The sequence below is a fragment of the Aphis gossypii genome, chromosome X, assembly GCF_020184175.1.
Source record: "Aphis gossypii isolate Hap1 chromosome X, ASM2018417v2, whole genome shotgun sequence".
Taxonomy (NCBI): domain Eukaryota; kingdom Metazoa; phylum Arthropoda; class Insecta; order Hemiptera; family Aphididae; genus Aphis; species Aphis gossypii.
In genome coordinates, this window is record NC_065533.1 from 52458892 (window position 1) to 52478421 (window position 19530).

Sequence of the window (19530 nt, forward strand, 5' to 3'; positions counted from 1 at the left end):
ATAAAGAAAAAATACTTTTTCCCTCAAATTATTGCATAAACTGATTTAAGTACATTTATTTCACGTTTCTCCTATTGTATTTATATATATATAATATTATGTTGACATATTGTCAAACGATATCTACCTACTTATTTAGATATTAAGTGATTATCAAAAAATATTTAAAGAACTTATGACCAAACCAAAGTTTTTATAAATTTTTAATCGTTTAAAAAATATTTTTCATATGATATATATGCTCATTGCTTATAAATTATTATATACCTATTCACTCAATGTTTCAAATAATAATGTGCGATGTGTGAATATCTTTAAGTAGATTTTTGAACATTATAAGTAGTCTAAATTAACCCAATTTGAATCATCCGTAAATTATATCTGTTACGTACAATTTTTATGAGTTTTTTTATAAAGTAAATATTTTTAAAAATATCCAACTATGACTTTGTTGAAGAATAATAGTAAATAGTATAAAACTCAGTGGTGAATTTAAGGAGGGGCCAGAAGGGGCCTACCCCCCATGGCCATATAATAATATATTTCAAATTACCATTATACTAATATAAGTGTTTTTATAAAAATATGTACTAATGTAAAAAAATATCCCCCCCCAATTCCCAAAATAATATCCTAGATCCGCCACTGAATTAAAACTACATTTGTATAATTAAGCTTCAGACAATATTAATTTCAAAAGTTGCAAAAAGAGTTATTTATTTACCATATTATGTAATAAGGTTTTTATTAATACTACGTGCAAGAAACGTATTCCAACGAATATTTTTAGCAATACATCTCTGTGTACCTATAGGCGTATTATAGCTCAAATATATTATAGATGATTTAAAGATTTGAATTTTGAATAGATTTAAGATGTGTAATACATACCAATCTACTAGTATAATTAAAGATGTAAATGAGCAATGCGAATATAATAAATTCAAACATATTTTATTTATTTATATAGTAGTCTATACTCTATAGATATACCTATCTACCTATGTTATTTAGTTATTTTGTTTTTTATAAAACAAATATTTTCTAAATTATTCAAAAAAATTGTTCGTTGTACTATTATTTAAATATAGATTGTATATATTTTGCTTTTATTAATAATAATAAAAAAAAGAAACATTTATATACATTCAAGTATATTAATTTAATTATTTTTCAGACATAAATACCTGCGTAATAATTTATTCTATACTATACATTATATCCATATCTTTATTACACATTGTTGTTGATACAGTATTATAACAATGGCACACAAGACACCAATTGTTAATAAATTATTTCATACACCTACTATACATTATAACCAATATAACCCGCAAGCATTCTAAAATTAATAGAAAAAAATATAACTATGTGCTATTACATAACTACAACTATTGTCTACTCAATTATTTTCCGCGAAAAGTCAGTTGACCTTCCTCAGAAACCATCAATATTATATTTTCAACTGTAAGGAGAACATTTGCGAAAAGTGGGAGTAAAATATTTATTTGGGAAACCAAATACGAAGGTCTTTATAATTATTAATAATAACAACTAGTATGTATTACCAGTAGTTTATTTGGCATATAGCTATACATAAGTAGGTACCTAAATGTAAAACCATATAACACGATGCAGACCGTGATAGAACTTACTAGGTATACCTATATGAATACTGAATAGTCTATACTTCTATTAAGTACCATATTATGTATTTATGTATCCCTATACGAATACAACTGAAATGGTGTAAATATAGGTACCTAAATATTGCTCTTGAAACTTGGAAGCTCATCTATAATTTTTCATACATTTATTATGTTATACATATTACATTTTTATGATTCTAAAATTAAAAATAATATTTTAATGTTATGTAGTAGTTCAATACCTCCTAATATGATTAAAGCATTTGACATATCTAAACACGATGTCTACTGAAGTACTGGACAGTCTGGACACATATAATATTATATATTAAATATTAATATATTATCAATGATTATGATAATTTAATACGTGCATTTTTCTCTAAAAATTAATTCAATCGATCATATTTGATATTTCTAATAATAAAATAAATCACCATAATAGCAATACTTATAAATAAACGATAAAATATTCGTAGAAACTTAGTATTATAGATTGATATATTCTTAGTGTAGAATCGAAGTCGTATTTACAATGATTTATCATTGAATTAAAATTTAATACATAAATTACAGCAAATCACTCGATGGCTAGGTACACTCACTCAACACAAATGCACAACGCAGAACGTTCACCTACTCCCCCTTTTTTAAAATTAAATTAATTGTAACTGTTATTTTTATTAGATAAAAATTGTTTAATTTATATGCTGTAACCTTTTATTACTAAATATACTTATTACTCATAGGCGCAACTAGAGGCCAAACACTGGGGGTGCTAAAATTATGCTGAGGACACAGGCCCGTGAGGGCAAGCCCCCACACCCCCAAACACCTACCATACAACAATTTTATAATTATTATAATCATTCCAATCCACACTATAAAGCTTTAAGCACACTAATATTCAAGTATAAAAGCTATAATATACCTTATAAATACATAAGTTATTGTATATAATTTGTTTAAGTGATAAAAATAATAATAAAGTTTAAATGGAATATATACATATTTATTATACATAATAATATTATTTTATATTAATAATAATTTTCTATTCTTAATAGAATACTTTTCTAGTATTTCTGAAGAACTAAATTGTTAACAATGTCTCTTTCGATGTTTAAAATTGATAAATTTGTGAACCGCTGTTGTTCCATACTTTTTTATTATTTTTATTTTTTATTACTAGTTTTATTATTTTTTATATTAATATTATATTACCTTGATTTAAAGAATCACATTTCTCAGAGTGTCCCCGAAATGCTACACCTTGTTTACCAAGATATAAAACAATTTCAACTATTTGGGCCATATAAGCTCTATTTTCTACAATTTGATTGTGATGAGCATCTGATAATTTGGCTATAATAGAACCTGATTGCTTACTTGTTTTATATGCTACCATCTTTGTTAAATTAGTTTTATGAACATCAGAGTTTTGATGTTTTCCTATTTTAACAATAAACTGAAAAAGACAGTTAATTTAAAATTTAATTAGGTAATAATAATGAAGTTTATTTGTTAACAGACTAAATAGTATATTTTATTATATTTTATCATGTATTTTTTTATTTTTATACTGATTAAATTGCTTAGTTAAAAAATAAAATAATAATTATAATAGATATATAGATATAACTATAATCATCACAACCAATTTGTGTTTGTCCTAATAAACGTCAAATACAAAAAAAAAAACATTTTTTTCATGATTTTTAAATTTTTGGTGGTTTTGGTATGGGGGTGCTAAATAAAAAGCTGGGGGTGCTTCAGCACCCCCAAGCACCCCCCTAGTTGCGCCTATGTTATTACTTCTCATTAATTATGTCTATACGTGTCTCTACGATATACTCTATTTGTCTCGAAAACTTACATAATATATATTACTACTAATGTAAAAGATGATTAATTTAAAAAGTTAGAAAAATATTTTCGAATGTATTTTTTAATTTAATAATCATATAATGTATGATGTATATCATATCATATAATATCATGTATCAATCATCAATGTAAACATAGTACCTACTACCACTACCTACGCATCAAAGTTACATATCCTAAAATAAATTTATCATTGATAAATAGATTCAATAATTAAAATTTAGCTATGTAATAAAATTATTAAAATTTAAAAATATGATTTTATTTACAAGATTATTAAAGAAAAATTTACAATTGAGCGAAACTGTTAATTTTTTTAACAATAATTTAAAAAAAATAAGGGGTAAAATAGGTAACTGTTTTACTGTACAGAATTCGTCGAATATGGTTCGTCATTAAGTAAGTCACTTTTATATGTATGTTAAATATGAGTACCATGAGAAATCATTCCATACAAAAAAAAAACTATTCTTAAAATATCAGTCCTGTCAACCTATATTAGGTAAGTAGGTATCTACTGAGTATATTTTATGATACATTTATCTTGCTATTGCCAATATTATTTTTATTTTTTATTAATTCAGTGAGTTGAATTAATCTTTGTAAAAACAAATTACTTACTTATAATATTTAAAAGTGATTATGATAAGTAATTAATAATTGTATAATATAAAAATTTGAATTTTTATCAGGGCTTTAAAAATACTCTAAAATTTCAAATACCTTTTTTTTTTTATTATTATTTTAAAATAGAAAATTTACAATCAGTAACAAATGTTCAAATACCTATCTGCAATAGCCAATAATTAATATTTACATAAATAATTAGTTAATTAAAAAAATTTAAAAGCAAAAACCAGTCATCTAAGTAACGACTGTCGACAGAATCGACTACATGTCTACATTATTATATTATATGTGTATTGTGTATTCATATAAGTATGTAGGTACCTACAAACAGAGATCGCGATTCTTTTATCGAATAGGTTTTACTTGTTACCTATTTCAAAATCCATTTTTACAACTTATTTAAAAAAAAAAAAATGTTTAAAAATTCAAAAACGTTAATCGATTTTAAAATAATGAGTGTTATTTGTAAAAGAATCACCCAGTACCTATATAAAAAAACACTATAGATATAGTATAGTATTGTACTATGCTACCTATAATACTATAATACAATATTAATGTGACGATTAAAAGTCGTAATTTGTCATCAACATTTTGCTATCGAAAAATCAACAAAATATTATTTTATAACATTAAAGGTCACACAATCCGTCCCCACGAGTCGCGCGGGTGTAAACGAAAATGCACGTCCGCCACAATTCGGCACGCAATTATTAAACACCCCGAAAATCGATATTCTCTATTGCGTCGTATATACATGTATACATCAAGCATGAGTGTAAGTATGTACGTGACTACCTATTTAATATGTATTGGCGCGCGCGGTCACGATTTTTGGAAAATTTAATACTACTTACACTACGAAGAATTAATATATATATATATAAATAACCTTAGTAAAATTTATGACATTACACTATGCACACCCGTTACCGGAGACCGTCGAGGTAGTACGTAAAAAATATTGCTTTTCAGTAATAAAGAATAATTTGGACACGGGTAATTGGTAAATAAATTTGGTTTTGTTTACCTCCAAGCCGAAATTGATTTGCTGTGGAGAAGAAGAAGTAAAAAACATTTATTGATAACTGATAAGGCGACAGGGATTATTATCGGGTTGAGTGTACGCCGTCGCCGACCCGTAGACCGAAGTCCGCCAAACAAAAATCATTAAAACGATTAACGAACGCCGTCAGTGGTACGCTGGTGGTACTGGACGGCTTTTGAATGTGTCCCGTTCGATCGTAACGGGACGTATCCATAAGGCACCGGACAATCGATTCGCGTATTCGTCTCTGTACCATGTCGGATCATTCGTCATTAGTCGCAACGTTCAAAGAAAAGCTGCGACCCAGATATTATGGCAAGTCCGGCGGAGCGAACAGTCGTTACATCAAAGAGAACATTTACTTTAACGGTGTAGCCCTGAGGGAGTCGCTGCTGTACGACAACGAGTATCAGGAAACACAGAACCACAAGCGCGCGCTGATCGGCCCCAACAACAAGTCTGTCGCTTACCCGAACAACAACAAGTGTCTAGAGTTGGAAAAAGGTTGTTTCATATATCAGAATCCAGCTAGCCATTACGACGACAACGATTTTATACACAAGTTCACTGACATGTCTATGATTAATGAGCTCGGAGTGGTGAACAGCAATTCCTTTGACACAAAAACGTACAACCTGGTAAAGCGATTTCATTGAATTACATTTTTTTTTTTTTTTTTTCTTAACAAGTGTAAATGATATTGCTGTTGGTCGTATTTTAGAGCAAAATATGTAACATTATATTTATTTGACTTTTAGTTTTGAAGAAATTATGACATAAATCAAAGTTAACATTTTATAACTGAAACCGGACAGGTATTTGTGCTAAAATTTTGGTTATTTTCATAGGTATCCTAAAATGTCTAAAATAAAAATAAAATTTTCAATAACTAAAAATAACAATAATACAAGATCAGATTAAATAGTTTGAAAATTTACTTAAAATATAGGTATTTGTTATAAATTTTTTATTTTATGTATACTTTTATAATATTTAAAATAATCAATATAAAATTTGTGAATGTTTTAGAAAAAAAATGATCGTGAAGAAATTCGTAAACGCTTAGTAGAAGGTTATCATAACACAAGAAAGTCAACAAAAAAATCAAGTTTAGAATCTAGACTACAAAACGGTAAGTAAAATATTACGTTAAATAAGGTACCTTAAAATTTTTAATTGTACATTCTATGTTTTGTATTTAACTATAATAATAATTCAAAAATTTGAATAATAATTTATAAATATTACTTTGAAATATTTTTTAAACTAACTGTACTCATACTAAGAATATTTACTTGACTATTCATTAAAAACAATTTAAAATAATATTATAGTTATTATATTATATTATATATAAATATATAATATATGGTTATTACTGTTGTACTTATATGAATAATGTTATGTTCCCTTATTTATTTATATGCCTATACAGTGACTACTTTATTTATGATATATATACATAAATCTACATTCAATTATTGCTAAATATTATATTGTATAGACATAATATTTTAATATTTGATTTTACAGGATCTAACTTACAACTATGCTTTATGAATGAACAATCTTCTGACACAGAATTACCAATTAATAATTGTGATATCTCAGTTGAAGATGAGAAGATAAAATCTGCTGTATGTATAATTGATTACCATTTATTAATCATAAATCATTGCATTTCACTTAAGGATTGCGACAAGTTTTATAAAAATATTTGAGTAACAAAATAATTTTTAGGCTGAACTCAAGCAAGGTCTTCATTTGGCAAAAAATCGAGCACGAGCACATATGATTTCAGATCAGCGCAACTGTGTAATTTCAGCTGTAATTAAAGAAAGTCTTTCAAAAGTAAGTCATTATAATATTGTATAATTTCAGAATATTGGTTATTTACTTTAATATTTAATACAATTTTAAAAATATAATTATGTATAGAGCTCAGAACTTAATGCGTTCAAAAATTACAAATATGCAAATATATGCTGTATTTTCTTTTAATATTTTATTTATAGTGCTAAGCTTACTTAGTAATAAATCTAATAGCCCCAAAAACTCATGTAAATGCAATAACTTTTGAGCCCTAATGACATGTATTAAACTAAGTTAATCATGAAATATTTTAGGATAAGTATTATATATTAACCATATTTTTCTAAAATTTTTGTTTTGTAACTCTTAGTTTTTATAATATAGGATATTATCAAACGTATTTAGCGCCAAATTAGAAAACTCTATAATACACATAAATTATTTTTTGTTACTATAATTATATTTAATACCATCTCCGAAATTAGTATGAAATTAACACCTGGTATATGGTCACATAATGAACCATGGCATCAAAGTATGCAGTCATATAATATTTTTTCTTTGAAAAAGACAAGGAAGCTTCAGTCACTTTGAACAGTGATCATTACAGAAGCATATTTTTTGAGCGACTTTGGCTCATTTTAGAAGGTTCCAACAAGATAGGGCAATTTATCACAGCTCTCACAAATCATTTGCTTTATTGCATGAGAAATTGATTAAATAGTTCATTTAAATGTGTTTCAACCAGAAATGGCCAGCCAGATATTAATGTCCTGCCATTTCTTTTTATGATGGTTTCTTAAACTTAAAATGCATATAAACAAACCTTGAAGGATTCTAGAATTAAAGAGAGATCCAAAGAATTCCTTATAACATGCTAGATGTTATTTTTCACACTTATCATCAATGTTGGTATATTACTAAGTATAATTACAATAAAATAACAAAATGAATGTGTTTTATTTTATTTTATAAATCGGCACTATATACTGGACATCCTATGCATTTTACAAAAGTTGATCATGCTTAAAATTATTTTTTTCTGTTTTGGTAATATTATTAGACAATTATATTTACAAAAATATTTTAGTTTATTTATCAAATATGTATTCATATATTCATTTTTTTAGGTCGGAGTGAAGTTAGATAATGATAGAAGACGTGTCAGTAGACATTTCTTAATGCGTTTGAATTTGGCACAACTACAAGTTATTGTTAATGATCTACATTCTTACATCGAATGTGAGTATATAGATATAGTATATGTCAATTAGTTATTTAACTAAAATTATAAATAAGTATAATTTCTTTTTTTTTTTTTAGACTTGAACGAGAGTCTTGTGAATTTATTACTAGAAAGAGATGAATTGCATATGGCAAAGGATTCAATGTTGGTTGACATTGAAGATTTGAAACATGTTACTCGCATGTCATATTAGTGCGAAAAATTACTTTCACATTTTTGAAATAATTTGTAATTTAAAAGTGTGTAACTTAAAAACATTAGGACTGTAGTGTCGGATATTCATAAATATCATTAATGATATTTTCATTCCTTCAAGTATTATACTTATACTTATAGTTATTATACATAACTTATAAACAAGGTTGTACTTAAAATATAAATTTGGTAGGTATTTTTATAAATAGGTCATGTTTTATTATATTATAATATAGTCCTTTCTATAAAAACAAAAAGTTCTTCAAATTTCATTAGAGGGGTGAACTACTGGTACAGCTTTGTTTATAAATATTTAGATTATTAAAACCTATGGTTAGTGCCTAGAATGTATTTAAAGGTAGTTCAATTTTCTTTTCCTTATGTTCTATTATTATATTACATTGTATTATACTATAATGTGGTATCATTTTATAGATAATTTAATGATTTAAATATAATTAAATCTTTCTCATTTTACTGATCTTATAGTTTTTTTAAGTTTTAATTTTACATTTATGTATTAGTACTGTTAATTATTTTTTACTATCAACTATGAATATATTCTTGTTATCTTAACATTAAATATATTATATTAATTCTTCAAGTTTAAAACAATTTTTTATTTAAAAAATAAATACTTCATTTCAAGAACTTATTACTTATTATAATAAATAACATAATATAAATTATAATTTTAGATAAAAACATCTTTATTGCAATAAACCAGTGGTGGCCAAACTTTTTTTACCTCGGGCCATAAAAAATCTTATTTTTTATCACGGGCCATAACATAACATTTTTTTTTTTATACTTTTAAGTCATCAGAATTTCAAGTATAGGTATATAATTTTATATTTAACGACGTTTTTATTGTAATTAATAATTTTAATGACTTTATTTAATACTTAGCTTAATAATTACCTACTACAAATGAAAGAAAATTAAATCAGCTTACATTTCAAAAAAAATTTATATGGTAATGCTATTTATATTATTAAATGACATTGTAACAACAAAAACGCTACGATATGGCGATACGGGATTAAATATGAAGAATGTATACTGTATTTTTAATTTTATTTTTACGTAAATGTAAAATATTATATTATACTTCTTTTGCGGGCCAGATAATAAATGATGGTGGGCCGGAGTTGGCCCGCGGGCCGTAGTTTGGCCACCACTGCAATAAACCACAAAACGCTTACTATATCAACCGACACTACAGAATATACTTTATGTTTTGCTTACGCACAAAGTTTATTAACTAGATACCCATTTAACCAAAACTGTTGTTATGTTATTATGTTGAACTATTTTTATGCTAGAATATTTAGATATTGTTTGTGTATTGGCTTGTCTTTTTAAATCAATACACAATATTATGAAGTAAAAATAAATGTTTTCTTTATTTTATATCTTACTACAATCATTTTCATTGTATAATAATAATAATAATAATATAAAATCAATAATTAATAGTAATGTTGAAAATATTTCCTTTTTTGTGAATCCAGCTTTTGGTCATTTTTCAAAGATTTCAACAACTTGGTAGAAAAATCTTATACTAACACATTTAATTATAGTTATGCCATGTCATACAATTCGAAACAAATTCAATGAACACTTTATTCATGTACCATAGTCCAAAGAATAATATAAACATAATAGTATCTACATTTGATTTATTAAGAAAAAATTTAAAATAGTTCATAGCTTCTTTAAAAATATATCATGAATATTTTATAATTTTCATATTATAATACCACAATACTAAATACTTTATTAATTAATATATCGCAATAGAATAATCTTAATATAGTTTTGAAAAAAGCTGAAAATGATTTCACTATTATCATTCACCAAATCAATTTATACATAAAATTATTACTTACAAATAATTAATATAATTTTTATTTAGTTGTTTTAGTGTTTATATCACTTATATAACTACATAGATTCTATTTAATATGTATGTAAGACTTGTATTATTAATATAGATTTATCAGAACTCAGAACTTTAAGGTTTGACATTCTGTGGTTAATAAATTATAGGTAGTTATGTAACTAAACCCCCTACCATTATTTATTATAACTAAATACTACATACATTTTTTAAAACTGTTTTGTATCTAACATATTAAATACGTTTTAAAAAAATAAATTAAATTTATATCAAATAAACACTGTTAAAAATTAAGTTTCAGTTTACAATTTATTTTATAGATTTATTTTCAAATAAATATGATACTTTTAAATTTAACACCGAGCAGCTCTATAAAATCTAAAAACAAAATTCATGAAAATTGTGCAAAAGATTTGCATTTGTCATTTATATTTTGATAAATTGTATAATGTCTTATTATCTATTATTATCTACAGTAAAAATCAGCGTTTCCTAACCGCTTTAAATTATGAATCAAAATTGATAACCATAAAAATGGAAGCTTGCAGCTAACATACACATAGCTGCACTTGCAAGCTAAATTTTAATCTCCAAAAAAAAATTTTAAGTAATTATCAGTGATTACATAAATATCTAAAATTACGATCAATATTAATAAATTATCTTTTGAAGATACATTAATAACTGATACCAGAAATTCTGTTTTCCTATCAATGAAGCCTGTGTACCCCAATGATTATACAGCTATCAAATTTAAAAATTTAGTTACAAATAATTATTACTATTTATCAATTGAATTCCAATTTGACATTAGTTACAACAAGGGCTTCAACTTTAAATCACTAGAAAAATTCTTTAAAAAAATATAATTTAACCATACAAATCTAGAAATAATGAAATATGCACAATAATATAAACTAAAAATAAAGAAAAAGGTTTTTTTTTTATACAATTAAATACTATTTACTAATAAATGATATATTCATTTTTAGATTCAATTTGTTAAAAAAATTAATTAATTAATGTTCATAAATTGAATTGATTCAAAGCAATACTATTCAAATGTATTTAAAAAACAAACTTTGACATATTATGTTGTATCTGTTTACTTTTTTAACTAATTCCCTTAAAAACATAAAATAAATCTTATTCTAAATTAGTAAACATTTCTCAGAAACTGTAGGAAAATAACCCTAAAATCTAAAATATGTATCCAACATTTTATAACTGAAGCCCATGATGTATATACAAACATATAGCTTATTTTGCTATTTTATTCTATTTAAATAATAATTAGGTAGAAAAAATTTTAAAATCCGAGATCTGAAATCTGATTATGACTAGCATCTATGATTAACTAATAACTTACGAATTATGATATTAATTTTAACCATTATGTACTAATCAGTACATCTTATTCGACTTTTCTATAAAATACCAGCAACATAATTACAATTAAAAAAGGATACGAATCATACATCTTTCCCATCTTTCTACTAAATATAATTCGGAGACCAGTAAGTAACGCATGTACCAATAGGATATGAAATCGATTATCTTCAACATTTTAGGTGAAACACAGGAATATTCAGTAAAATATCTGAAAAAACAAATCATGTTTTCTTTATTTTAAATCACTAGGATAATATTATAATAATCGTTTAATAGAATACCAAAGTAAAACTGTAATTTATTCTAATACATACTACAAAGACACAATAATAACTGTGCGGCGTTTATGTCCTGGTGTCAGTGTCAAACAAGGTACAGGATGGATAAAAAAATTATAATTCGTTGTTATTCATGTATGCACTCTTCGATTGTGTTGTACTGCAATGCTAAGTTATTGTAATTTTATTTGCCAACAGAAACATACACGCACGTTGTCGGATAACAGTAGCTTCTTCGATTCTAAAATGTGAACGATGTATATTAGCATACGGTCGTCGAAAAATATAAATATATTAAAATTAACGTATATTACACCACTATAATATTCGACTGAATAATAACTATTCCCCAACTATCACTACCAATTATGTATAATGTGGAAAGTATGATGGACAGTATGATTGTCAGTGTAGATAAAATATTAATATCACATTATTCACATATAATTGCTTATTATACTTATTATATATTTATATAAATCCTATATCATGTTTATTGTCATTTTGTCGGTAGTCGGTACCAAATGCATCCTATGCCGGGCATACAGTGAAACAGATAAACAACAATGATAGAAAACGGTAGATTCACCGAATTTATAATAATATATCAAATAACTGATAAAAAAATATTTTTTTTTTATATTATTATTATTATTATGACTAATATTATATTTTATATTATCTCGTGTATGTTATGTTGTCTAACTTAAGGAACAAACTTAAGCCAAGCGTTATAACTGTGTTTATAAGAGTAACAGGTATAGAAGGGATTTTACTTGGACATTTTAAAATTGACTTTAACACCCAAAAGACAGTAGGTACCTACTAAAATTGTGTGTTGTACGAAATGCTAAGTGTGTAACGATCTAAATGTTTTTACAGATTACAGTTTTTCTTTAGTTTATTTTTGATTCATTCATTCGTTTAAATTAATACCTAAATTTAACCCTAGTCATATAGCAATACAAACCCAAAATAAACTAGAAGAAGCAAAAAAAAAATAACAATAACATAATTCTTATGTGGATTGTGGATACTTGGACACATACGAATAGACGGCAATGAAAGAACAGATAAACAAGTCAAATTTTCTATTCGCTCAACTGGCGCACAATACACATCAACATAATATCCACATACACTGTTGTAAAAAATAGATAAAATAACACACAACGTCCCTATGGAAAAACCCGACATGGGTCACTTAAACGAACAAACTAAACCAAAACCTAAGTCCAACGCCCGACAACGAATGCAACGCAGTAGACCAGTAGAGTTCTTTAAAAACAACAAAAATACTAAGCTTAATATAAGGTGATTAGGTAAAAGTGTAATACTAATAGTTTTCGAAGTAGAAATTTATAATTTTAAAATCGACTTAGAAAAAAATAATTAATAGGTACTTACCTACTTATATTTTTAACATTTTATTAAAATATCTTTTCTGCATATTATTTTTTACAAACTGCTATAGATGATAAATTAATAACGTACAATATTATTCGTAGTTTATAAACTAAAAATTATCCATAAATAATTTTATAAACTTGATTGTGATGTAGTCTGTATAAAGAAAATCATAAACAGAATAAACTCGTATTTATGAATATGGTATACGAGTATATATATATATATATTAGAGAAAAGGTTTTACCTCTCGTGGTAATGCAAATAGTTCAGTACTGCAAAAGTACAAAGTGTTCAAAAAATCTAGATGTTAGTTTCTACGACAGCCACGGTGGAAGTCTAGCACTTGAAACCTAATCTGTAGAAAACACCTGCAGGGCTTCAAAATTTTATTTCTAATAATATAATAAAAAACATGGGAGAAAATTAATCGAAATCAATTTTATATAATAATAGAGTATACACATGGGCGTCCATTCGGGGGGGGGGTCCAAATAGGGCACTTGTCCTACCCCTGGATAAAAAATATTAAAAACTTGTAGCTCGATAAATATTACCATAATATTATTATTATCTTTATTACCTTACACTTGAAAAAATTTATTTTGACCCCCACTCCCCTAAAATGTTACCTATGGGCGCCCATGAGTATACACGATACACTATATTGACTGGGACAAAACGCACGCATTTATTTACGTATTTTACTTTTACAACTATTTAGGATCGGTCTGGCCATTTAATTACCATAAAATGGCAAAAGCCAGCGATGCCCTCGTGTCTGTATGTCTACATGGCGCCCTTCATTGTAAACGGAAAAATTATAATATTATAAAAGGTAGGCAAGTCCGTAGGTATCGCTCTGCTGTACATTAAGTGTCGAGTTGTGGGTCACTGCTACATTGGTGTGTTATACGAACAACGATTTTGTACGGAAACAGTCTGTCGACTGTCAGCATAATATATCATCGAGTGTATTTCATGATACTATATATTATGTTTTATATACATAGCTATTAAAGTAATTTATTTTGTTTTTAGTACGTACCTACGGTAGGCCGGATATAATTATTTCCGAAAATATTGCATTAATGTATTTTATTATTATTTATTACCTATTAGTATTCAATTGTTATAATAAAATTAATTTATGTTATATAATATCAATTTATGTAACTCAAAATGTAATAACATCTTATTGTAAATTATTGTACCTACCTATTTGTAAATACCATGAAACAGTAAAAAAAAATTCATAGCATAAATAGATAATATCTTAAAGTTAAAATAAATCAAAAACTTCATTGTGTAAGTACAGTAAAATTCGTATTACTATAATGACGTAAAAATTTGAAATTCCGGCAAATAATGTTTTTTTTTTAATTATAACAAAATAATTAGCATAGTTATTTATTGTTTAAAATTTTAATAAGTAATTTTGTACAAATTTGAACTAAAATAATATCTATAAAAAATTAAAAAATTAATTGCCTTTATATATATTTAAATTTTATGATTTCTATATGGATTACTTACAAGAAAACTTTTAATATTTAAGATAAATATATTTATATTAACTAATTGTATAATAATGTTATAATTTTTATTTTTTTTTATCATTAAAATGTTGAGGTATTATAAAAATAATAATAAAAAAGAAATATTTACTTATTGGCTAAATAAATTGGGTAAATATGTAAACAGTAACAACGGTAATATAAACTAATAGTTTTATAACATTTTAGCAGGTAATGTAATAACTCATTTTTTAAATTTTAATTAAGTACTTGCACATTTATTTTGAAATATACATTTGAAGAAAAAATAATTATCAAAATTTAAAATGACTAAGCAACCACAAGGAGAAGACAAAAAAGTTACTGAAATGGGTTTTACGTAATTATATTTAAATTTTTGTTTGTGTAGCATTTAAACACATAGATCACCTTTTAGGCCAACTCCACGACCTGGTGGTTTTTTGAAGATCAAATTAGATGTAAAAGAAAAAAAGAATAAAGTACTCCAATTCGATCAATACCAAAATATAATAAGCAGAGTAGAGGATATGGAAAAGAATAAATTTAGAACTGAAAAGACGGTGGTTAAAAACCCAACGCCGCCAACGATAACCCCGATCAGAAATTTAAATTTGCCAAAAATTTCTCAGGAATCGCTGTTTGACAAATGTCTTATTGAGAATGAAGATAGTGGTATATAAATATTTAATAATGTAGTAATATAACTAAATACTAATGCACACTGCTCAGTATATAATATCGACTATTTTACTAACAACATACCTAGTCGAGTAGTGATTAGTTATTATATAACTAATACATAACTATTATTATAAAAAATTTTTTTTTAAAATGTGTGATCGAAAGTTTTGTACATCGTAAATTGCTCTGTGTCATGGTGTGACTCACTGTGATTAGAGTAAATTTCTCATTGACAGCTTAGGACTACCTATGCAATTTATCTTGAAAGTTTTACTTTTTAAATTTTGAGTATTTGAGTGGAGAAAACGCAGTATTGACTCTGAGGAAACAAACACATACCTATTAGATATTATGAATAACTATAGCTGACTTGAATTTTATGACTAGGAACTAGGCACATATTTTTCCTATGTTAAACCTATGCTGTAAGTATGCAGTATGGTATAATATTTTTAATTACATTTTTATCTAGATTTTTTTAAACACAATCTAACTTCTATAAAACAAACTTAATCGATCTTTGAAAAAAGAATTCATGCAATAGAAATTGTAAAATTGAATTTTTTTGAGCTATTTATAGACATTTGAAATTTTTATTTTATTTTGTTACTATAAATGTCATAAATGTTGATTAATAATATGTATATGTATATATATATATATATATATATACTAGCTGACCCGACACGGCGTTGCCCGTGTGTTACTTTCTTTTTTGCATTTTCGTATGCCGTGTGTTAATTTTTAATTTAATCTATTGATAGTGCTAATATTACGTCGAATTCACGACGAAAGATTTGTAATGTGACAGTTTTTGTGCCTACGTTTTTAAAAAATTCTCCTGAACAGAACCGTCACCCTGGTGATAGGGCGTTGTGAATAAAAAATAATTAAATAAAACATATATAATGATTTAAAAGTAAGTAGTATAGTTTTAACTGTTATAGTTTTATTTAATTATTTTTATTCACAACGCCCTATCACCAGGGTGACGGTTCTGTCATGATTTAAAAGTAAGTAATCGCTTTATTGTTAATCATGTGAATCATAATTATTATTATTATCATTGTAGTACTTTGTGGTATACGATGTTCATTGCACTGAAGCATCGATCTATCATTGTTCAGGCTCTACGTTTATTAGTCAGTGAGTTACTCAAGTCATAATATTATAGTCATTCTGCTTGCCGTTGCCGTGAGACTCTCTTATGATTATGCGAGCAGTATATTATCATGTAGGCAATCCACACATGGTAGATTGCGGACCCCGCGAGAGGTGTACGTAAGCTTATAATTTCTAACACTTAAGTTTCAAAGTTATATCATTTTTTTATTTTACTACGGTGGGTAAAATACAATAATGTGCATCTCGTAATTTTTATATTGTTGCCTGTTGGTAAAACAATAAAACTTGGTATAACTTGTTATGTTAGTTTATTGCTGTGAATTTTAAATTTACTGTAGACATTGACTTATTTTGCTAATTCTTATTTTTGTTGTTATGGTTTTAACAAAATATAACAACAGGTCTATAATTATTATATTCATCATAATCAATAGTGACCTTAATATAGTTTATTTTCTTGCTGGACTGCAGTGACAGTTGTTGTTTTTTTACATCCCGATTCCGAAGTTTTCTGGTGGATTTTCCTAAAATTGTACTACATAAGCACCTTCTCTTGCGACCAATAGGAGCGAATCATCAGTGAAAAATGTTACAAAAATGGGGAAAATAAATAATAATAACAAAAAAATTGTTACCATGATTACCGAAAATAAAATAGTAATAATAATAACAGTAATAGTAGTCATCAGTATTTTTTTTTTAATTTTCCGTGCAATTTTCTTAACTTTTTCTTACATAAGAACCTTCTCCTGGAATTTACGACCTAAACAAAATAAGATTGAGCGAAATCTATCCAGCCGTTCTCAATTGATGAAATGTTATACATTTTTGTCTCTATTTTTATATATATAGAAGATAGAAGATAGATAGATTATTGTGAACTAAAAAAAAATTCACTCAACAAATTTCAAATTTCCAAACTAAAATAACTATAGAAACCATAGATTATATTGATTGTACATCAAGCTGATGTTTAGATGTCTACGTCTACTATAGAGTAAATAAAGACAATGGTATCGAGTTCAAATCCCAGACATCAATGAATAGATTTTGCACTTTTTCTACTTATTCGGTTGACTTTTTAAAAATTTTCTTTCGTAAAAATCTTCTCCAGACAATAACAAATACTCCTAAAAATAATTAGCGAAATCGGTTCAGCTGTTCTTAATTGATGAATTTTTATACATTTTTGTCTTCATTTTTATGTATAAAGATTTTTAATTTCTTTTTTACTATGACAACAATTTAGGTTTGTATGTCTATTTGCATGCTTTTTAAAAACATTTTAAATAAATGATTTATTTTATTTAAATGGTTGCCATTGACTACCAAAAATAATTTAGTTGACTATTTGCTGGATAGATGGCGCTTCTGTAATTTCATCACCACCTAGTCATATTTCTCTAACCCGATAACTTTCTCAAATTTTTCGTCCGTAAGAACCTTCTCCTGGCAATTACGGCCCAAACAAAAAAAGAATGAGCGAAATCGGTCCAGGCGTTGTTGAGTTATGCGCTTACCAAATTTTGCGATTCATTTTTATATATAAGATATATTATATTAATACAATAAGGTTCCTCATGAGAAGTAGAAAAATTATTATACGAATAACAATGCTTTTGTTATTTTTTTGTAACTTAAAAATAATATTGTGAGTATCTACTTTAAACGTTTGATATTTTATACATTATACACAAACCTAATGACGTTTTCAAATGAATATTTTTGGAAAAAATAATTCAATATGGTAGTTATTACTAACAGTGAAATAAATAAGATAGGTACTTTAATAACAATATGTATTTAAATCATAAAACATTACACTTATATAATAATATACCTACACTATACAGGCTGAATAGGCTGATGTGTGTGTTGAGAATCGTTTTTCATACGCGCAATGAATTATCTTTGAATTCAAATTTATTACATATATATTTTTATTAATTTACTACTTATCTACTCAAGAATGATATACTCGAGCTGTGGCCAGTGATATAAGTGTATATTATATTACACAAACACATACTGTACATCAGAGTTATCTACTTTATTTTATTACTTTTTTTAAACTATTTATTCAACAATTTTAAAATCAATAATTTCATTTTTATATATAGGTGAAACGCAAAATGAGTACGAAAAATGGTTAGATGAAACTGCACCAGCTAATGACACCAATCTTATGGATAATCTCGAAGAAGCGATTAATTTCATAGTACTTTTAGCATCTAAGCCAGAGGCAGATTCCAGCGATTTTGATGAAATGCAAGCCATTTCAGTAGTACAATTTTTACGTACCATTAAAACACCTAATGGTGTATATGAGCCTAACAATTTACGATTGATGGAGTACATTGACAAAAAAGGCGAAGAATTTCACAAACAATAATCTATAAATACACATATACACAACAAAAATTAACACAGCGTAATAAAATTTTAGTATGTAAACATACAAATTTCGTTTTTCAATGTAATAATTTAATATTCTTTAAGACATTATTACAGGAACAACTACCTACTCTGAATGAAAACGATCAATTAGCTTATATTTTTCTATAGTCATTTTATAATATTATGTGTATTATACATATTTACCTACCCATTATTCTTGGGTGATTAAAACTTTTAGGAGTATGAGGTACCTAATATTTACAAAGTTCCACATAACTTTCTCTTAAAATAATTTTACAAAAAAGTTTAGCTCAATTCTACATTTAATATTTAAACTGA

The 19530-nt window shown here is 26.0% G+C and overlaps 2 protein-coding genes across 2 annotated transcripts; both read left to right on the forward strand.

Moving 5' to 3' along the window:
- The first annotated feature begins 4606 nt into the window (after positions 1-4606).
- On the forward strand, positions 4607-9883 carry LOC114124880 (schwannomin-interacting protein 1). The gene is made up of 6 exons (XM_027988325.2): positions 4607-5855; positions 6247-6349; positions 6751-6854; positions 6958-7068; positions 8160-8271; positions 8353-9883. The coding sequence occupies exons 1-6, from the start codon at positions 5472-5474 to the stop codon at positions 8466-8468; spliced, it is 930 nt and encodes a 309-aa protein (XP_027844126.2). The 5' UTR covers positions 4607-5471; the 3' UTR covers positions 8469-9883.
- Positions 9884-15168: 5285 nt separating this feature from the next.
- LOC114124869 (uncharacterized) lies at positions 15169-19255 on the forward strand. Its single transcript, XM_027988312.2, has 3 exons — positions 15169-15346; positions 15404-15660; positions 18915-19255. Exons 1-3 carry the CDS (start codon positions 15294-15296, stop codon positions 19184-19186), a joined length of 582 nt encoding a protein of 193 aa, XP_027844113.1. The 5' UTR covers positions 15169-15293; the 3' UTR covers positions 19187-19255.
- Positions 19256-19530: the final 275 nt, after the last annotated feature.

Coding starts and splice junctions, on each gene's coding strand:
- LOC114124880 (XM_027988325.2), top strand. CDS start 5,472: ATGTCGGATCATTCGTCATTAGTCGCAACGTTCAAAGAAAAGCTGCGA. Junction 6,855..6,957: donor ATGAGAAGATAAAATCTGCT/GTATGTATAATT, acceptor AATAATTTTTAG/GCTGAACTCAAGCAAGGTCT. Junction 7,069..8,159: donor TTAAAGAAAGTCTTTCAAAA/GTAAGTCATTAT, acceptor TCATTTTTTTAG/GTCGGAGTGAAGTTAGATAA.
- LOC114124869 (XM_027988312.2), top strand. CDS start 15,294: ATGACTAAGCAACCACAAGGAGAAGACAAAAAAGTTACTGAAATGGGT. Junction 15,347..15,403: donor GTTACTGAAATGGGTTTTAC/GTAATTATATTT, acceptor ATCACCTTTTAG/GCCAACTCCACGACCTGGTG. Junction 15,661..18,914: donor TATTGAGAATGAAGATAGTG/GTATATAAATAT, acceptor TTTTATATATAG/GTGAAACGCAAAATGAGTAC.